The sequence below is a fragment of the Salvelinus sp. IW2-2015 genome, unplaced genomic scaffold (assembly GCF_002910315.2).
Source record: "Salvelinus sp. IW2-2015 unplaced genomic scaffold, ASM291031v2 Un_scaffold1273, whole genome shotgun sequence".
NCBI classification, from domain to species: Eukaryota; Metazoa; Chordata; class Actinopteri; order Salmoniformes; family Salmonidae; genus Salvelinus; species Salvelinus sp. IW2-2015.
The window spans coordinates 197,145-214,642 of NW_019942811.1; the positions used below are offsets into that span (position 1 = coordinate 197,145).

At 41.5% G+C, this 17,498-nt stretch overlaps 1 protein-coding gene across 1 annotated transcript; it reads right to left on the reverse strand.

Moving 5' to 3' along the window:
• Positions 1-75: 75 nt before the first annotated feature.
• Positions 76-16,154, reverse strand: tbxa2r (thromboxane A2 receptor). The gene is made up of 3 exons (XM_024137705.2): positions 15,896-16,154; positions 9,988-10,864; positions 76-4,694 (listed from the first exon to the last, which is right to left on the reverse strand). The coding sequence occupies exons 2-3, from the start codon at positions 10,771-10,773 to the stop codon at positions 4,404-4,406; spliced, it is 1,077 nt and encodes a 358-aa protein (XP_023993473.1). The 5' UTR covers positions 10,774-10,864; positions 15,896-16,154; the 3' UTR covers positions 76-4,403.
• Positions 16,155-17,498: the final 1,344 nt, after the last annotated feature.

Sequence of the window (17,498 nt, forward strand, 5' to 3'; positions counted from 1 at the left end):
CAAGTAAAAAAATAATAGATCAGTGCGGTGTTTGAATCAAAGGGTAATACAAAACAAACCACAAACAAAGCTCACTTTTAGTTGAACCTTAGAGGTTTTATTTCCCCTGGGAGAAAATACATACCAACTGCCACCGACTGTATACATTTTACATCTGCATTGCACATGCTCAGACACTACACCTGTGTCATCATGGCATACATCAAACCCCACACAGCCAGACATKACATTGTTTCATCGGTTTTCCTTCAAAAAAAGAAGACACATTATACACATACATAGTGAACTAACATGCAGCATGACATGTAATTCTTCCTCGCCCACATTTCACATAAACACTTTAACACTTTTCCTAGCTTTGGGTTGACTTTGAAACTTGATCACTTGAATTTGTAAAACTGTTTAAAAAGGAAGAGTATACCGGTGTACATGCTTATGATTAACATATTGATGAATTCATGTCCATATCATGAGGGACCATCTCTCCTCATCTTTCATAGGAAGTGTATACGTAAAATTACATAGTAACACCTCTTCTTTGGCCCATCCATGCGTCACTGGTATAAAAGTCAACCATAGTTGAACATGAGGACAGAACAGAGGGCCATATGATTCATAAAGCAGACAGAGAGATAGGGCAGTCAGCCAACCAACGAAGGGCACTGTGCCAGCGGAGGCCAGATACCTCAACAGAGCCGATGACAGTTGTCCTTTTAGTTATCTTTGGTGATGAATACTGTGGTTGATTAATAGCAACATAGCAACAGGAGCAACAGGAGAAAGTTAGTACACACACACACACACACACACACACACACACACACACACACACACGCATACACTTAACCACAGTGATACACCCACATGTTCACATGAACAAATAAAAACTGAGTCACAAAATCACGTACACATCATGACCTGGTGGTCTTTGGCATGGAATCTGACAAGGAAGCGCATTCTTCAATACAAACTCTGGTGTAGGAAGGGGCTTCATTTGTCCATTCTTATGTTTGACTGATGAGCACAGCGATACGTCACACAGTCTAAATCTAAGCCAGATGCTGCTGTCAGGCTCTAATTACATTTCCATGGTCTCTACTAAACAATGCTGAATATCAACAATATATATAATACCACAACACAATATCACCCCACTGGCAACACCATGTGCTTAGGCACAGGAATAACCAGCTCTCAGCTCCAATGCCATCCCACTGGGCACACCGTGCCATTTCAACTTGGACATTTTTGGTAATATTTGGTTGAGAAGTTGATCAATGAGATTTCAACCTTTACTGACCCACTCTAAAAGACAGCCAGAAGTTTGTTGAATTCCCAATGTGTTTTCACTATGCTTTCAACCATCTAAAAGCACAGCCAAATTCCAAWGGAAAAACTATGTCTGATTTCTGGTTTAGTTATCATCTAAATGTGTTATCACAGCGCTTTGAACCATTTAAAAGCACAACAAAGTTCAAATGGGAATACAATGTCAGATATTTTGTATTTATACAACAATTTAAATGTGTTATCAATGTGCTTTATCTAATAGCACAACCAAATKACCTGGATTGTAGTTGAGATTACATTCAAAGAGCATGGTGCAAGTGATCAATGCTGTTTGAGATTCTGCGCAGATTATTATAGCAATTGGGAAGATTWCCACAGACCTGCGATATTTGAATGCTATGTCGAACATGCACACTTTCTATGATTACGGATGCGTCTTAATCCACCGCATCTGCCTCTGTCGGACTTCCGCATCTGTGTTGGAAAGTGGCCGAGCTACAGCTGTGTTTGTCAGAAAATCGGTCTTCTCACGAAAATGTCTGTAGCGTCCGAACAGTTTGGTCTAGAAACTAAAGTGCAGCTGTAATCACTGCCAAAGGTGCWTCTACAAAGTATTATACAACGGGTGGGTCTAATCCTGAATGCTGATTGGTTAAAACCGCATTCCAGCCGGTGTCTATTCCACAAATTGCCACCGGCTAAATCTATGACGTTAAAATGCCTGTTTACTTTGTTCCATCTGACTGCGCATTCAACTGTCTCATCAGCCCAGCCAAGCAAATTATGAACTTGATCTCCACTATAAAAAGCATCTAGATATTATCTAATATATATATTTTTTAGACTAACATTTAGTTTTCAACAGCGGAGATTTGTATAAACCTTGCTGTCTGTCTCTTCGACATTTGCAACATTGTTTCAATATTCAAATTCGATCTCCAGCTGTCCCATAGTAATGAACATGTCATGAGTCGGGGAGACAGAAAGGCAGGCAGCGTTTCTCAGCCAGTCTAAATCATAATTCAGATGGCATAATTTTTATGGATACAAATATTTTTTTTTTTGAAAAAAGGTCAAATGAAACACAGCTCATTTGCAGTCTTTCCAGCTTCAGTTTGAAGTGATTGTGTTACTGTAGCTGTGTTGTTGGCTAGCTCCTCTGAACAACAGTGTCCTGACGAGTGAGCACATTTTCTATGCCAGGCAAAATCTCGCCTCACCAGCTTATTGTTATGGATGTACTGTATCCAAATAAATGTCACTAGAAAACAGCTTAAACAAATGCAAATGCAGCTACTTTGCTGTTATTCTGGCTGCACTTTTTGACGTAACTGTAAGTTAGACGTAGTTGGCTAGCTAGCAAGCAAGGGATAAGAACGTTGCCAGCCAGTATGTCAATGGGACATTTCAGAACAAATGACTGGGTCATGTCTATAGATACAGAACAAAAAGACTGAATGACTGGGACGGGTCCATAGATACAGAACAATGACTGATGACTGGGTCACGTCCATAGATACAGAACAAAAAGACTGAATGACTGGGTCACGTCCATAGATACAGAACAAAAAGACTGAATGACTGGGTCGCGTCTCTAGCAACCCAAGAATTGTTTCAGGACTATATATTGTGGAAGATATAGTCCTGAATAAATTAATCCAAATAACGTTTTTAATGAAAATATGTCAGTGGCATAGATGGAACTATCCAAACAGAAGATCTCTTTCAAATGTTGATATTTACTTGCGTTGACAGTCAAACCCAATTCAGTACTCAGTTTGTCTATAAATGAATTATTGATATGTTGGATTCACGTCTCCATCTCAAACAAAAATCTAAGTTAAAGAACAGGACTAAATGTAATCTAATAAACTTTAAATGCACTTTAAATAAAGAGACATGGAGACAACATATTAACGTCTSCATCGCAACCAACAATCTAACTTAAAGAATAGGACTAAATTAAATCAAATCAAACTTTAAATGCACTTTAAATAATCTTTGATTTAAATTTAGTCCATATTCTTTAACTTCAATTTTTGGTTGAGATGGAAACATGAATCCAACATATTAATAATTACCTTGAAGAGTAAATTTGAAATKAACCAAAGCTTGAAACCCTAGGCCTATATRTATTGTCTATTTAAGCAATACAGCCCGAGGGCTATTCTTACACACAACGCAACGTGTGCCCGGATACAGCTCTAAGCCGTGGTATATTGGCCATGGTATATTGGCCATATACCACAAACMCCTGAGGTGCCTTATTGCTATTATAAACTGGTTGCCAATGTAATTAAAGCAGTAAAAATGACTATTTTGTCATGCCCGTGGTATAAGGTCTGATATATCACGGCTGTCAATCAATCAGCATTCAGGGCTCTAACCACACAGTTTCTATATTTTCTTTACCATGGTTGAATTGAAATAATAGCTGTTGATGACTTTGCAAATGCTATATAGGCCTAAATAGTATAATTGATGATATATGACTTATAAAGTATGGTTATATTTCATTTGCGCTGTTAAACCTACCCTTTGGAATTACTTTGATAGCAACAGTGAATATATTTAGTTATTAAGAGATCTCTCAATAATCATTCTCACAATAGCACATTGGTAGTAGTCAGTGACATAGTACATAACAACTAAGTAGGGCTGAGCTTGTTGGAAACCCTGGATGGGAAACMAAATTTATAGTTGTAGATAGATCAACTCTCCAGTAGGAGGTGCTGCTCWGCCTGTTGTTTTTTTCCTTCTTCTGATAGTGGATATAACGTTGAAGTTCTGCCATTGTTTCAAAGATACAAATTTAACATATTTCATACAAGGTTTGTCTATGTTGAAAATTGGTTACAATGACGACATAACCTTGTGGTTGAAAAAAATAACTTTTMAATTTCAATGTATTTTCCATATAGATTCCACGTCACAATACGTTGATTCAACCTGTTTGTGCCCAGTGGACTGCCACAGCCGTATCCATGTTCAGTCTGTTTAGAACTGTTTAAACAGCACCTAAAAACCATATAAATAAAAATGTCACTGACGAGGATGAGTACCAATGCACAACAACAGGAAACAGTCAAGGCGATGAAGGTGGAGCCTTCACGTTAAATGACTGGGTTTCGACTGACACGCCTTTCGCCACCCCCCAGGACATCATCGCCCAGGGAAGAACGGGTGAACCGGCGGATGGTGCCGACGAAGGAGGCCGGGTACAGTGTCCTCATGGAGCCCCGGGACCAGTCCCAGCGGGGGTAGAGGCGCTTAAGGACGGCGCGGCGAAACAGGATGTACACCCAGGGGTCCAGGATCTGGTTCCAGGTGGCGAAACGGATGAAGAGCAGCAGGTTGCGGACCTGAAGTGGGCTCTCTGACAACACAGTCTGCGCAATAAACACCTGTGGAATGTAGGGGGAGGGAGGGAGATGGGGAGACAGAAAGAAAATGAGAAGAATATGGAGGGAGATGGAGAGACAGAAAGAAAATGAGAAGAAAATATGGAGGGAGATGGAGACAGAAAGAAAATGAGAAGAATATGGAGGGAGATGGGAGACAGAAAGAAATTAGAAGAATATGGAGGGAGATGGGGAGACAGAGAAGAAAATGAGAAGAATATGGAGGGAGATGGAGAGAATAACAGAGAGAGGGGAAGTGAGAGGGAGAACGATTTGTCATCAGTAGTTTGAACACGAGGGCAGCAGTTTGGGCCTTCTCACACACATTCATACACGCACACACACACACACTTCATACACGCACACACACACACATTCATACTCGCACACACACACACATTCATACACGCACACACACACACACACACACACATTCATACCTCGCACACACACATTCATACTCACACACATACACATTAGTAGACACACACTCACAAATAAGCTCTACTCCTCAGAAATGACAATATGCGCTTGTGCTTTAGCAAATAATTTGCATTTTCCAGATGCATCTAAAAAATGCTAACAGTCCCTTTTAGTGTCTCAGGATTGCAGCTGGCAGACAGTGAGTTGCTGTGGTCAAACACACACACACACCACACACACACACACACACACACACACACACACACACACACACACCACGCTCCCCACCCACACACCACACACACCCCCACACGCACACAACACAGACACACACACACACCACACACACACACACACACACACACACACACACACACACACACACGCATCATTAACAACGGAACACACACGCATGCATCATTAACAACGGAATACACACGCATAGAGTACGCAGATACACAACGACCACATGTCCAAAGCATTGCTTATGATTTGGAATGATCATTGTTATTTTTAGATATCATCATCGTTGGTCCATGGGGGGGGGGTGCACTTGAAAAAGCAGAGATTGCAAGTGAATGGCTTATTGCCTGCCTGATATGGAATAGAACAAAAACGAATATCCCTCGAATATCCTTTGGACTGAGCATGCTCCAGTTGGGGGTTATGAATAATATAGTTCAGAAGCTGTTAAGGAGAAGTGAAGCGGCTAAGATGGCTGTCCAAAGCGGATGAGTCCATAGTTGTGGCACGAATGATGCATTCATTTGGATGGTCTGGCTATGGATGAGGTCCGGAGGAGCCACAGCCCAAAGCAATGTGTGGTGAGTAAAGATAGGGGGCGCTATAAACATTAGCTGTTTTTACTCGCCTTAGTCTGGACTCCTGACATAGGATGTATACCCAGGGGTCACATAGCTGATTGCAGGTGGCCATCCGCAGGCCGAGTAACATGAAGTCAGGCTCTACGGGTTTGCCGTACACAGCACCTTTCAGACTATATATCTGTACAGGACAGTCAGGAGGTTAGACTGGATAAAGGGCTCCAGAAATGCTGAAGAACATAATATAGTGGCAGGTAGCCTAGTGGTTAGAGCGTTGGACTAGTAACCGAAAGGTTGCAAGATTGAATCCCCGCGCTGACAAGGTAAAAATCTGTTGTTCTGCCCCTGAACAAGGCAGTTAACCCACTGTTCCTAGGCTGTCATTGAAAATAAGAATTTGTTCTTAGGTAAAAAAGTGTTATATCCACTTAACTCTTTCCCTTCCTTCCTAAAAKAATTAGGCTTCCTTTTTGAGGTTTTAAATGAAAATGTAAATCATATGCTCTCATGTCAATAAAATAAAATAATCTAGCGGAAACACGGACAGTAAACACTTTATTGTGATGGTAGGTACCGTGTAGATAGATGCTCAACTGTCTTCAAAATAAAGTGTTACAGAACACACAAAGAGCAGTGGAATAGTAGCACTTCACACACCCACATTGTGAGGCTGTGATGTGAGTTGATGTGGTTTTTGGCCTCCCAACTACCTAAGCCACAATGTTGATTACAAAGAGCCTTGAATGGCTATGTTCCAGAAGTATTACAGSACTTTGAGGTCAGCTAATTTAGCCTGCATTGCGTAGGAGAAATGAGGCATTTAGAGACTGGTAGCTTAGACCAGACTAAGCCCCGTTTTTTGAGAGTGAGAAATAACGAGATGTGTACACAGTGCATTCGGAAAGTATTCAGACCCCTTGACTTTTTCCACATTTTGTTACGTTACAGCCTTGTTCTAAAATTGATTACATCGTTTCCCCCCCCCCTCATCAATCTACACACAATACCCCACAATGACAAAGCAAAAACAGGTTTACATTTTTTTTTTCAAATGTATAAAAAAATATGACATGAACATAAGTATTCAGACCCTTTACTCAGTACTTTGTTGAAGCACCTTTGACAGCGATTGCAGCCTCGAATCTTCTTGGGTATGACGCTACAAGCTTGGCACACCTGTATTTGGGGAGTTTCTCCCATTCTTCTCTGCAGATCCTCTCAAGCTYTGTCAGGTTGGATGGGGAGCATGGCTGCACAGCTATTTTCAGGTCTCTCCAGAGATGTTCAATCGGGTTCAAGTCAGGGTTCTGGCTGGGCCACTCAAGGACATTCAGAGACTTGTCCTGATGCCACTCCTGCATTGTCTTGGCTGTGTGCTTAGGGTCGTTGTCCTGTTGGAAGGTGAACCTTCGCCCCAGTATGAGGTCCTGAGTGCTCTGAAGCAGGTTTTCATCAAGTATCAGCATCATGCTGTTTATCAGAAGCTGGGACTGGGAGACTAGTCAGGATCGAGGGAAAGATTAACGATCCTGACTAGTCTCCCAGTCCCTGACGCGGAAAAACATTCCTACAGCATGCCACAACCATAGGGATGGTGCCAGGCTTCCTCCAGACGTGACGTTTGCCATTCAGGGCAAAGAGTTCAATCTTAGTTTCATCAGACCAGAGAATCTTGTTTCTCATGGTCTGAGAGTCTTTCGGTGCCTTTGGCAAACTCCAAATGGGCTGTCATGTGCCTTTTACTGAGGAGTGGCTTCCATGTGGCCACTCTAACATAAAGACCTGATTGGTGGAATGCTGCAGAGCACTGTATACTTTATTTATATATTTATTTTACCTTCATTTTACTAGGCAAGTCAGTTAAGAACAAATTCTTATTTTCAATGACGGCCTAGGAACGGTGGATTAACTGCCTCGTTCAGGGGCAGAACGACAGATTTTTACCTTGTCAGCTCTGGGATTCAATCCTGCAACTTTTCAGTTACTTTTCAGGTAGCCTAATAAGGTATTTCAGTTTTTTATTTTTAATACATTTGCAAACATTTCTTAAAACCTTTTTTCACTTCGTCATTATTGGGTATTGTGTGTAGATTTATGAGGGGGAAAAATGATTTAATCAATTTTAGAATAAAGACGTAACAACATGGAGAAAGGAWGGTCTCTGAATACTTTCTCCATGCCCTGTACATTTCTTGTCTGAGACAGTTAGTTTATGTTTATGTAATATAACATTTCTGTATTTGTTAGTACTTTTATCAACTGAACTCATTCACTGTGCGATTGAAAACTTTGTATCAGTTTTGAATTGAATCGATTGAACACAAAGACAAAGAAGGACAGAGGCAGATCTAGGAAAGAGACTCTGGCCCGGATATCCCCCTTTGTCTGCAGCCGGAGATGGCCCTCTCTTACAGGCCTTATCACCAGCCAGCATACAGCCCCACTCCCTAATACAGGGCCAGTTCCACTTCCTGAACTTGACATTAGCTGTAAGCAATGCACATTGCTTACAAAGACGCCCCACAGTTTTTGCTGTTCAGCCAGTTATTCAGCCTTATTTTACCAGGTAAGTTGACTGAGAACATATTATTGCAACAACCTAGGTAAGAGTTACAGGGGGACAAGAGGGGATAAAACCACCAATTGGAAGCTGGATATTTCCTGCTCTAGGTGGCCATGATGGTCAGGTTGGTAATGTAGCCAAGACACTGGGGTTAACACCCCTACTCTTACGATAAGTGCCATGGGATCTTTAGTGACCACGGAGAGTCAGGACAACCGTTTAACATCCCATCCCGAAAGATGGCACCTTACGCAGGACAATGTCCCCTTTGCTGCCCTGGGGCATTGGAATCTCCATAGACCTGAGGGCCTCCTTCTGGACCTCCAACAGCACTTCCAGCAGCAGCTGTTCTTCAATCCAGGGACCAACCTTACTTAGCTTTAGAGGCAAGTCAGCAGTGGTACCGGAAAGTTAGCCAAAGAGAGTTCAGTTAACAGAGGGTTGAGAGAGAAACCTCAATTATCAGAGCTTTTTGTGTGCACATATTGATACACATGTATTGGGGCCTGTATCAAGTGGGAGTTGATCATTATCTCTTGACTTAATTTGCCATACAAATGCAGTACGTATACAGTATTGCATTATATATGTTAGTTAAGTCAGTTAACAACAAATTCTTATTTACAATGACGGCCTACCAAAATGCAAAAGGCTGGAATTAAAAATAAAAATAAATTAAATAAAAATATAGGACAAAATACACATCACAACGAGAGACAACACAACACTACATAAAGAGAGAACTAAGACAACAACATAGCATGGCAGCAACATATGCCAACACAGCATGGTAGCAACACAACATGGCAGCAGCACAACATGGTAGCAGCACAAAACAGGGTACAAACATTATTGGGCACAGACAACAGCACAAAGGGCAAAAGGTAGAGACAACAATACACCACGCGAAGCAGCCACAACTGTCAATAAGAGTGTCCATGATTGAGTCTTTGAATGAAGAGATGGAGATAAAACTGTACAGTTTGAGTGTTTTTTGCAGATCGTTCCAGTCATTAGCTTTGAATGAAGAGATTGGGTGGTTCGAGCCCTGAATGCTGATTGGCTGACAGCCGTGGTGTATCAGACCGTGTACCACGGGTATGAAAAAACATGTATTTTTACTGCTCTAATTACTTTGGTAACCAGTTTATAATAGCAATAAGGCACCTCGGGGGTTGGTGATATATGGTAAATATACCACGGCTAAGGACTGTGTCCAGGCACTTCACKTTGCGTCGTGCATAAGAACAGCCCTTAGCCGTGGTAAATTGGCCATATACCACACCMCCTTGGGCCTTGTTGCTTAAACATGTTACAAAGAACAAATGTTGGAATTTCTTACATATCAATACCGAGTGATGACTATAATGATGTGTTTCAGTGGATATTGTGTCCTCCTGACATGTACTGTACGTGCTTGGTATAGTGTGTATGTGTGTGTGTACGTATGTGTGCGTGCACGTTTTGATAGGCTGCCACTACTCACCAGCAGGGGGCACCAGCAGATGGTAGCGATCGTCATGATCCAGATGAGCTGCACCATCATCTCCACCTCGTAGTCGCGGCGACGCTGTGTGCCGTCCTGGCCGCAGCACACCTTGACCAGGGTCACCACGCTCACCGTGTTGAGCAGGAAGGACACGGATATGGACAGCAGCCCCACCAGAGAGAAGAGCAGACAGAAGACCATGTCGCTAGCCTTAGAGCTAATGTTGAAGAAGCACCAGGAGCCTGGTATCTGCATGTGGTAGCTCCCCACGCCCACCAGGGGCAGCAGTGAGATGCACCCTGCCACCGCCCACACCATCAGCACTATGCACACGGCCCGCGACTTGGGCATGCTGGTCGAGCGGGCGAACGGCCGGTTGATGCCCACGAAGCGCTCCACAGCCATGGTGGCGCCCAGCAGCAGCGGGCACAGGCCGTAGAAGACCATGGACATGCCCATGTAGTTGCAGAAGTGGCAGTGCGGGTCCAGGCGGCGCCAGTTGAACTGGGTGAAGTGGAAGGTGATCACGATAATGCCGGTGACCAGGAGGCCCATGAAGTCGGTGACCACCAGGCCGCAGAGGAAGACGAGAAAGGAGGAGCGCGAGCGGCTGTGCGTGCGCTGGAAGGACTTGAGGAGGACCACAAAGGCGATGAGGTTGAAGGTGAGGCCCAGAGGGCTGAACACAATGGAGAAGTAGCTGGACGCAATGGTGTGGTTGTAGATGAAGGGGGGATTGTTGATGGAGAAGCACCGTGGAGTCGTCTCGTTGGAGAGGTTCATGGTGGCGGCTGCAGGGAGTTCGGCTAYTCCCAACACTTCAGAAGAGCAGGAACTAGTTCATTTAAGATTTCCGTTGTCTTTATTCTTCCTCCTGACAAATGGGACAGAACTCTGCATTAGTAACAGAAGCGTTTCAACAAGACTTTTAACAACTTTTTGGTTTAGCTCACAGGACAGAATAATACAATTCCATTCAGCAGAGACTATATGATATGTTGCGGCAGGAATGTTTATTAGTTGACAGAACTGGAATGGTTACACTCGACTGACCTCGAAAACTACATACAGCTTTCAAAAATGTTCACAGAAACCGACTGAAAACTTTTGTCTGCCATAGTGTCATTGTCTACATAGCCTCTTGGAACCAGTCTGATTGCTACGTTTACCATTCTATTGAACACAGCGATAAGGCTGGTTCCACCAGACTCATCTTTACATGTTGACAATGTTTAAACAGACTTAATCAAGCCTCTCTAGAGGACTAGACTCAATGGTGGATAGAGACTTTGACCCCATGAATTCCAAAGTGTGGGAGACAGTAAAAACACACAACTATAGTAGCCCATCTCTTGGCAGGAAATGCAGTTACATACACATTACGTCAACGTTAATATAATGATGTCCTTAACAGAGGTCAGAGGTCAGCTTTCTAGTCATTCACTTCTGCCATCAAACTAAATGGAGATCACATGACAAGAGAGGATAAACAGGAAACAGATTCTCMAAATGCCATTCTACTATGTTATCACTGAGGAACTTGTGCCAACTGCATTGAAGGTATGAACCCAAATCACTGAGTCCAGAAAATCATATGCTCTCATGTCAATAAAATAATCAAAGTTCACCAAGCTTAGTAGATAGTTGGGGTTGCTAAGATGTAGTTGCTAAAGATGTAGTTGCTAAGATGTAGTTGCTAAGATGTAGTTGCTAAGATGTAGTTGCTAAGATGTAGTTGCTAAAGATGTAGTTGCTAAGATGTAGTTGCTAAGATGTCGTTTGGATTCAGACCCCTTTACTTTTTCCTAATTTTGATACTACAATCTACATACAATACYCATAATGACAAAGCGAAAACAGGTTTTTAGGAATGTTTGCTATTTTATTAAAAAAACAAAAACTGTTGTCTGTAGAGCTCTGAGACAGGATTGTGTTGAGGCACAGATCTGGGGAAGGGTACCAAAAAAATTCTGCAGCATAGAAGGTCCGCAAGAACACAATGGCCTCCCTCAATCTTAAATGCAAGAAGTTTGGAACCACCAAGTCTCTTCTTAGAGCTGGGCGCCCGGCCAAACTGAGCAATCGGGGGAGAAGGGCCTTGGTCAGGGAGGTGACCAAGAACCCGATGGTCACTCTGACAGAGCTCCAGAGTTCCTCTGTGGAGATGAGAGAACCTTCCAGAAGGACAACCATCTCTGCAGCACTCCATCAATCAGGCCTTTACGGTAAAGTGGTCAGATGGAATCCACTCCTCAGTAAAAGGCACATGACAGCCCGCTTGGAGTTTGTCAAAAGGCACCCAAAGGACTCTCAGACCATGAGAAACAAGATTCTCTGGTCTGATTGCCAAGTTTCACGTCTGGAGGAAACCTGGCACCATCCCTACGGTGAAACATGATGGTGGCAGCATCATGCTGTGGGGATGTTTTTCAGCAGCAGGGACTGGGAGACAAGTCAGGATCGAGGCAAAGATGAACGGAGCAAAGTACAGAGAGATTCTTAATGAATACCTGCTCCAGAGAGCTCAGGACGACAGACTGGGCGAAGGTTCGCCTTCCAACAGGACAACGATCCTAAGCACACAGCCAAGACTCCGGAGGAGTGGCTTCGGGACAAGTCTCTGAATGTCTTTGAGCGACCCAGCCATAGCCCGGACTTGAACCGGATTTGAACATCTCTGGAGAGACCTGAAAATAGCTGTTCAGCAACGCTCCCCATCCAACCTGACAGAGGATCTGAAGAGAAAAATGGGGGAAACTCCCCAAATACAGGTGTGCCAAGCTTGTAGCATCATACCCAAGAAGACTTGAGGGTGTAATCACTGCCAAAGGTGCTTCAACAAAGTACTGAGTAAAGGGTCTGAATACTAAAAACCTGTCTTTGCTTTTTCATTATGGGGTATTGTGTGTAGATTGATGAGGAAAAAATATATTTAATCAATGTTTGAATAAGGCTGTAACGTAACAAAATGTGGAAAAAGTTTAGGGGTCTGAATACAAATGCACTGTAGTTATTGATTTTGTGTTTACTGTTTGAGACCCTTCCATCCCCAGCTATAGCTAGACAGACAGTTTTTCTGGGACCAGGCTGGGAATAGTTATCAGGTCAAATTTCACCTGTGTTCCCTGGAGGAATGGCATTATGTTGTTGCAATCAGGCTCCAGACCCGTCTCCCTGCGTGTTTTGACTACACAATCACGAGGTATTACACTGAAGCAATCAGCCAATATCCTAATTTCTATACTCATTCAATTTTGTTTTCCAACTAATGAGAGTGGATTACCACTGGATAAATGCACTGAAATCAGAGACGACAAGATAAATTAAACTTCTACAAATAAAAAACAAGGTGGTGTTTTCCCTTAGCCTTTTTTTGCTTAAATACACCTGCAATCTCAAACGATCCATACTACAGTTGAAATAGCCTACGTGCTCCAGTGTGGCTCATTTGGTAGGACCATGATGGTAGCATTTCCCACAGGGATCACGTTTACAAAAACATGTATGCATTTACTGTACTATAAATATTTTTGGATCAAAGTTTCTGATAAATGACATATTATCACGATTTCAAATTGATATCTTCATGTTGCTGAACATGATAGCTAAACATGGAACCAATGCTAAGAACTGAAGGCAAAGGCCAGAAGTAAGTTCACCTTAAGTACCATAGCTAACATGTGAATTCATTCGGAGCATTTCGTGATCATGTCCCGAGTGTGGTGGAGACTGTTGGTTGAACTTCTTCCAGAGAATCTGATTGTCTCATCAAGTCGACCTCCTTTGATACTAGCAAATCACCGCAGAACGCGGGGCGGTGCATATTTTTGGTGCCCATGATAGAAAGCGTACGCAGTGCTGAATTAGATGAATGCCAGGCGATATCATTTGATTTCTCCGAAAACACAGTGGGTAACAGCACAACTCATCAGATTAGGGGAGACCGGGGCTGTGTGTCACTTTTCACATTTTTTGGAGACTTTTGTCAACAATTATTAGAAAGAACAAGGTCTTGGGTTGAAATGGGTTCCCTTTTATTATTAAAACACTGTCAATTAACAGTAATTAACAAATGACTATAGCCTACAGTCTTAGAAATAGCCGGGTTATTGATTTTGACTGAACAATATTCAACAGCTTGTACTTTGTAAGTATAACGTTTGTATATATCCATCCCCAACTGAGCATAAAGGGTAGTTCATTTCCATATTGCTTGACCTCGCAACTGTTGGCTCACWATTTTTTTTTTTTATATGAAAAATAGCAGAGTTTTTGCACAGGTATAGCCGGTACAGTGCTAACTAACGCTACCTACAATATCATACAACTCTACAATATCATACAATGCTACAATATCATTGTTACGTTCACCAACACCAATTGATATGCCCTACGTGCTAACGAGCTATACGTGCTAAAGTCCAACCTCAAAACACTGTAACATCATACAAACTCTACAATATCATAAAACTCTCAACAGTTTTACAGAATGGGAAGCCAGATAACTGAATCATTTTCAAGAGCAACAGGTGTGCTGTGTTCACGTGTTCACATATGTGAATTTAGATTTTCGTTTTATTTAGGTGATTTAGAACTTTCAAAATGTTTCAGTGAGACCAGATTACTAATGTGTAGTTTTTGAAGTCTGTGGTCAATGAATTTACTGTAGCCTAACCCGTTTTAAATAGCCTCAATGTATCGCCTGTTCTACCCTTATGATTTTATGCTAAGCTTGGGATTGTTTGATAGTTTCACACACTGAGAAATTCATTTAAAAAACAATTCCACCATGAGGCCGTAAAAAACAGCAATAAGCAAATAAAGCAAATCTAAAGTAGAGGCAAATAAAAAAGACATGATAAATGGTTTAAGAAACTGCTTACAATACAGTGTAATGTAGACATGCAAAACACAAACTATTTTCTACACTCAAATAAGCTGTAGGGGAGCGACTCCTGGTAGGGAAGCATGGGGTAAGTTGAGCCAAAGGKTTTAAGTTGAGCCTTCCTTGTTTCTAGGAAACCATACACAAAATATATTTTCATCCCATGGAGTCTGTAGGATGAAACCACATGGAATAAGTGGTAAGTAAAATTTAAATAATAAAAAAGGATTTTCAGCAAGTCAAATTATTTTCTTTTAGATGTTTCATGATGCTTGTACCTAAACCAATGTAGATMATTTAAAGATTGTTTTATACATCAGTTGGGGTCTCTATCAGCTCCAATACGAGGTCATAAACCTAGCATGAACGTGCATCCTTGTAGATGTGTGGGCTAATATAGTCAAAATGTTTGCTTTGGAGAAAGTTGAGCCAATGGTTGAGCCAATGACAAGTTGAGCAAATTGATACAAGGGATTATTGGTGGGATATGAGGTAACAACAGGGCCTGGAGTATGTTAAAMGTGTTTAAATAAGTGTTGTCAAGGTGTTACAATATGCTTAAAACGATTAAAATACAAAAAAAGTGATTGTGATTGTGTTTAATTGTGTTTGGAAAATAAAGATTGACATGGTTTTAAAAAGGCAGTGGTAATATTTAATTCAGTACAGACATTTGTAGGTGGCTTAATTTACCCTGTACCGWGGCTCAATTTACCCCATACAAAAACAAGTTGTGTTTTCAGAACTGTAATGTTTACATGAATTCTGATTATTTCCAGGGACACACAACATCCTGAAATATATGTAGATATCWTTGTTTGAATGAATTCTATTTTTCCCTTGAAGGAGTAATACTGAATGTGAAAGAAGAGCTCAATTTACCCCACTCTTCCCTATCCTCCTTGAATATGTTAGAGGCTAGCAACCTTGTAAAGAGTGACTATCTGGACATTATAGAAATATCAAAGCCTAGAATGACCAATCTATTTTAGAGAAGATAATAAGTAACATGTGGCCTACCTTTTTACAGCAGTCACKCAGTCACTCAAACATCAGGGCGAAGTAGGCTGCGTCTTCAGCTTGCTACTGTGCGCGCGCCTCGGTCGTGGTCCGTTTAGTAGTCTCTAGTCCACCGTGTCCACACGAGACTATCTTTATGACGCTGTAACAGCTGWAGGCTTACGGTAATGGATCTCACGAGTGACATCGGTATATGAAAATATACATAACGGATATAACCCAATGCAAAAACATCGTCTGAACTCCCCATCTGCCGCAGTTAAMACGTTAATTTGTTCCGTCCCTGGAAGAAAACGGGATTGACAGTGGGGAGCATCCAATGCAAATGTAGCTAATCAGCAAAATTCTATAATAGGCAGCAAGAGAATGCAACATCGATGATTGAATCATTGAAACTTCTTGTAGATAGAAAAAAGTGTGAATATAATGATCATAATTWGTTTACTTAAAAAAGGTGATTAGGGGCCATCTGCAGTTGCTACATCGATTTTTTWACTTATACATTTATAATATGTACCCATTGATTCTTGAAGAATTTAACTTATAAATGTTTCATGAGCTTAGTTCAACTGTTGTACCCCATCAGAACACAAAATATAAATGTAAATGTAAACAAACACTGTATAGCCTAAAAACATGGATAAAACTATAATGTTGTTATGATGGATGGCCAATCCTTGCATTCAAAGCTCTGCCTATGAATTTGAGAGTGGTTACATTTCTCCAGACCTATCCCTCAGCTAGTTATTGAAACAGGGGTGGAAAGGACACTTTGTTATTGTTTCAACTGTTGATTACTGCTTTAAGTGTTGTACCCCATCTGAACCAAAAACATGAACTTGTTTATTCCAATGTTTGTAAACAAAGTCTAAACAAACACTGTATAGCCTTAAAACACGGGTAAAACCTTATTTTTGATATCATGGATGTTCAGTCAATGCATTCATAGTTCTGTCTTTTTGAGAGTGGCTGCATTTCCAGAAGAGGACTGGCCACCCCTCATAGCCTGGTTCCTCTCTAGGTTTCTTCCTAGGTTTTGGCCTTTCTAGGGAGTTTTTCCCAGCCACCGTGCTTCTACACCTGCATTGCTTGCTGTTTGGGGTTTTAGGCTGGGTTTCTGTACAGCACTTCGAGATATTAGCTGATGTACGAAGGGCTATATAAAATAAAATAAACTTGATTTCCCCCTGCTTTTTTACAGGAAAAGTGACAGGGATTGTTTTATTTTATTATTGTTTCAATTGCTGATTGCCCCTTTAAGTATTAGTGCTTTTGGCATAACATGTACATTTTCAAAATTATTTCCTATTAGATAAGCTCAATTAGAGGCCCCACAAGTCCAATCAACTTTATACACAGGTCAATGATGACTATATCCATTACAATATCCTAAATGTGAAATATTTATGAGGGTGTAAACAAACAGACAATTATGGTTATTAATGATCTCAGCAGTAGCCTTTTTCACTGGTCAATGAGGGAGGCCCATTAGTCTGAAGGAAACACAGAGCCTATACAACAAAACCWTATAGACAGCCTTATGTCACTAACATGAGACATTTTAACGCTGGCAGTTACATCAATGCTCAACTTAAGTAGCATT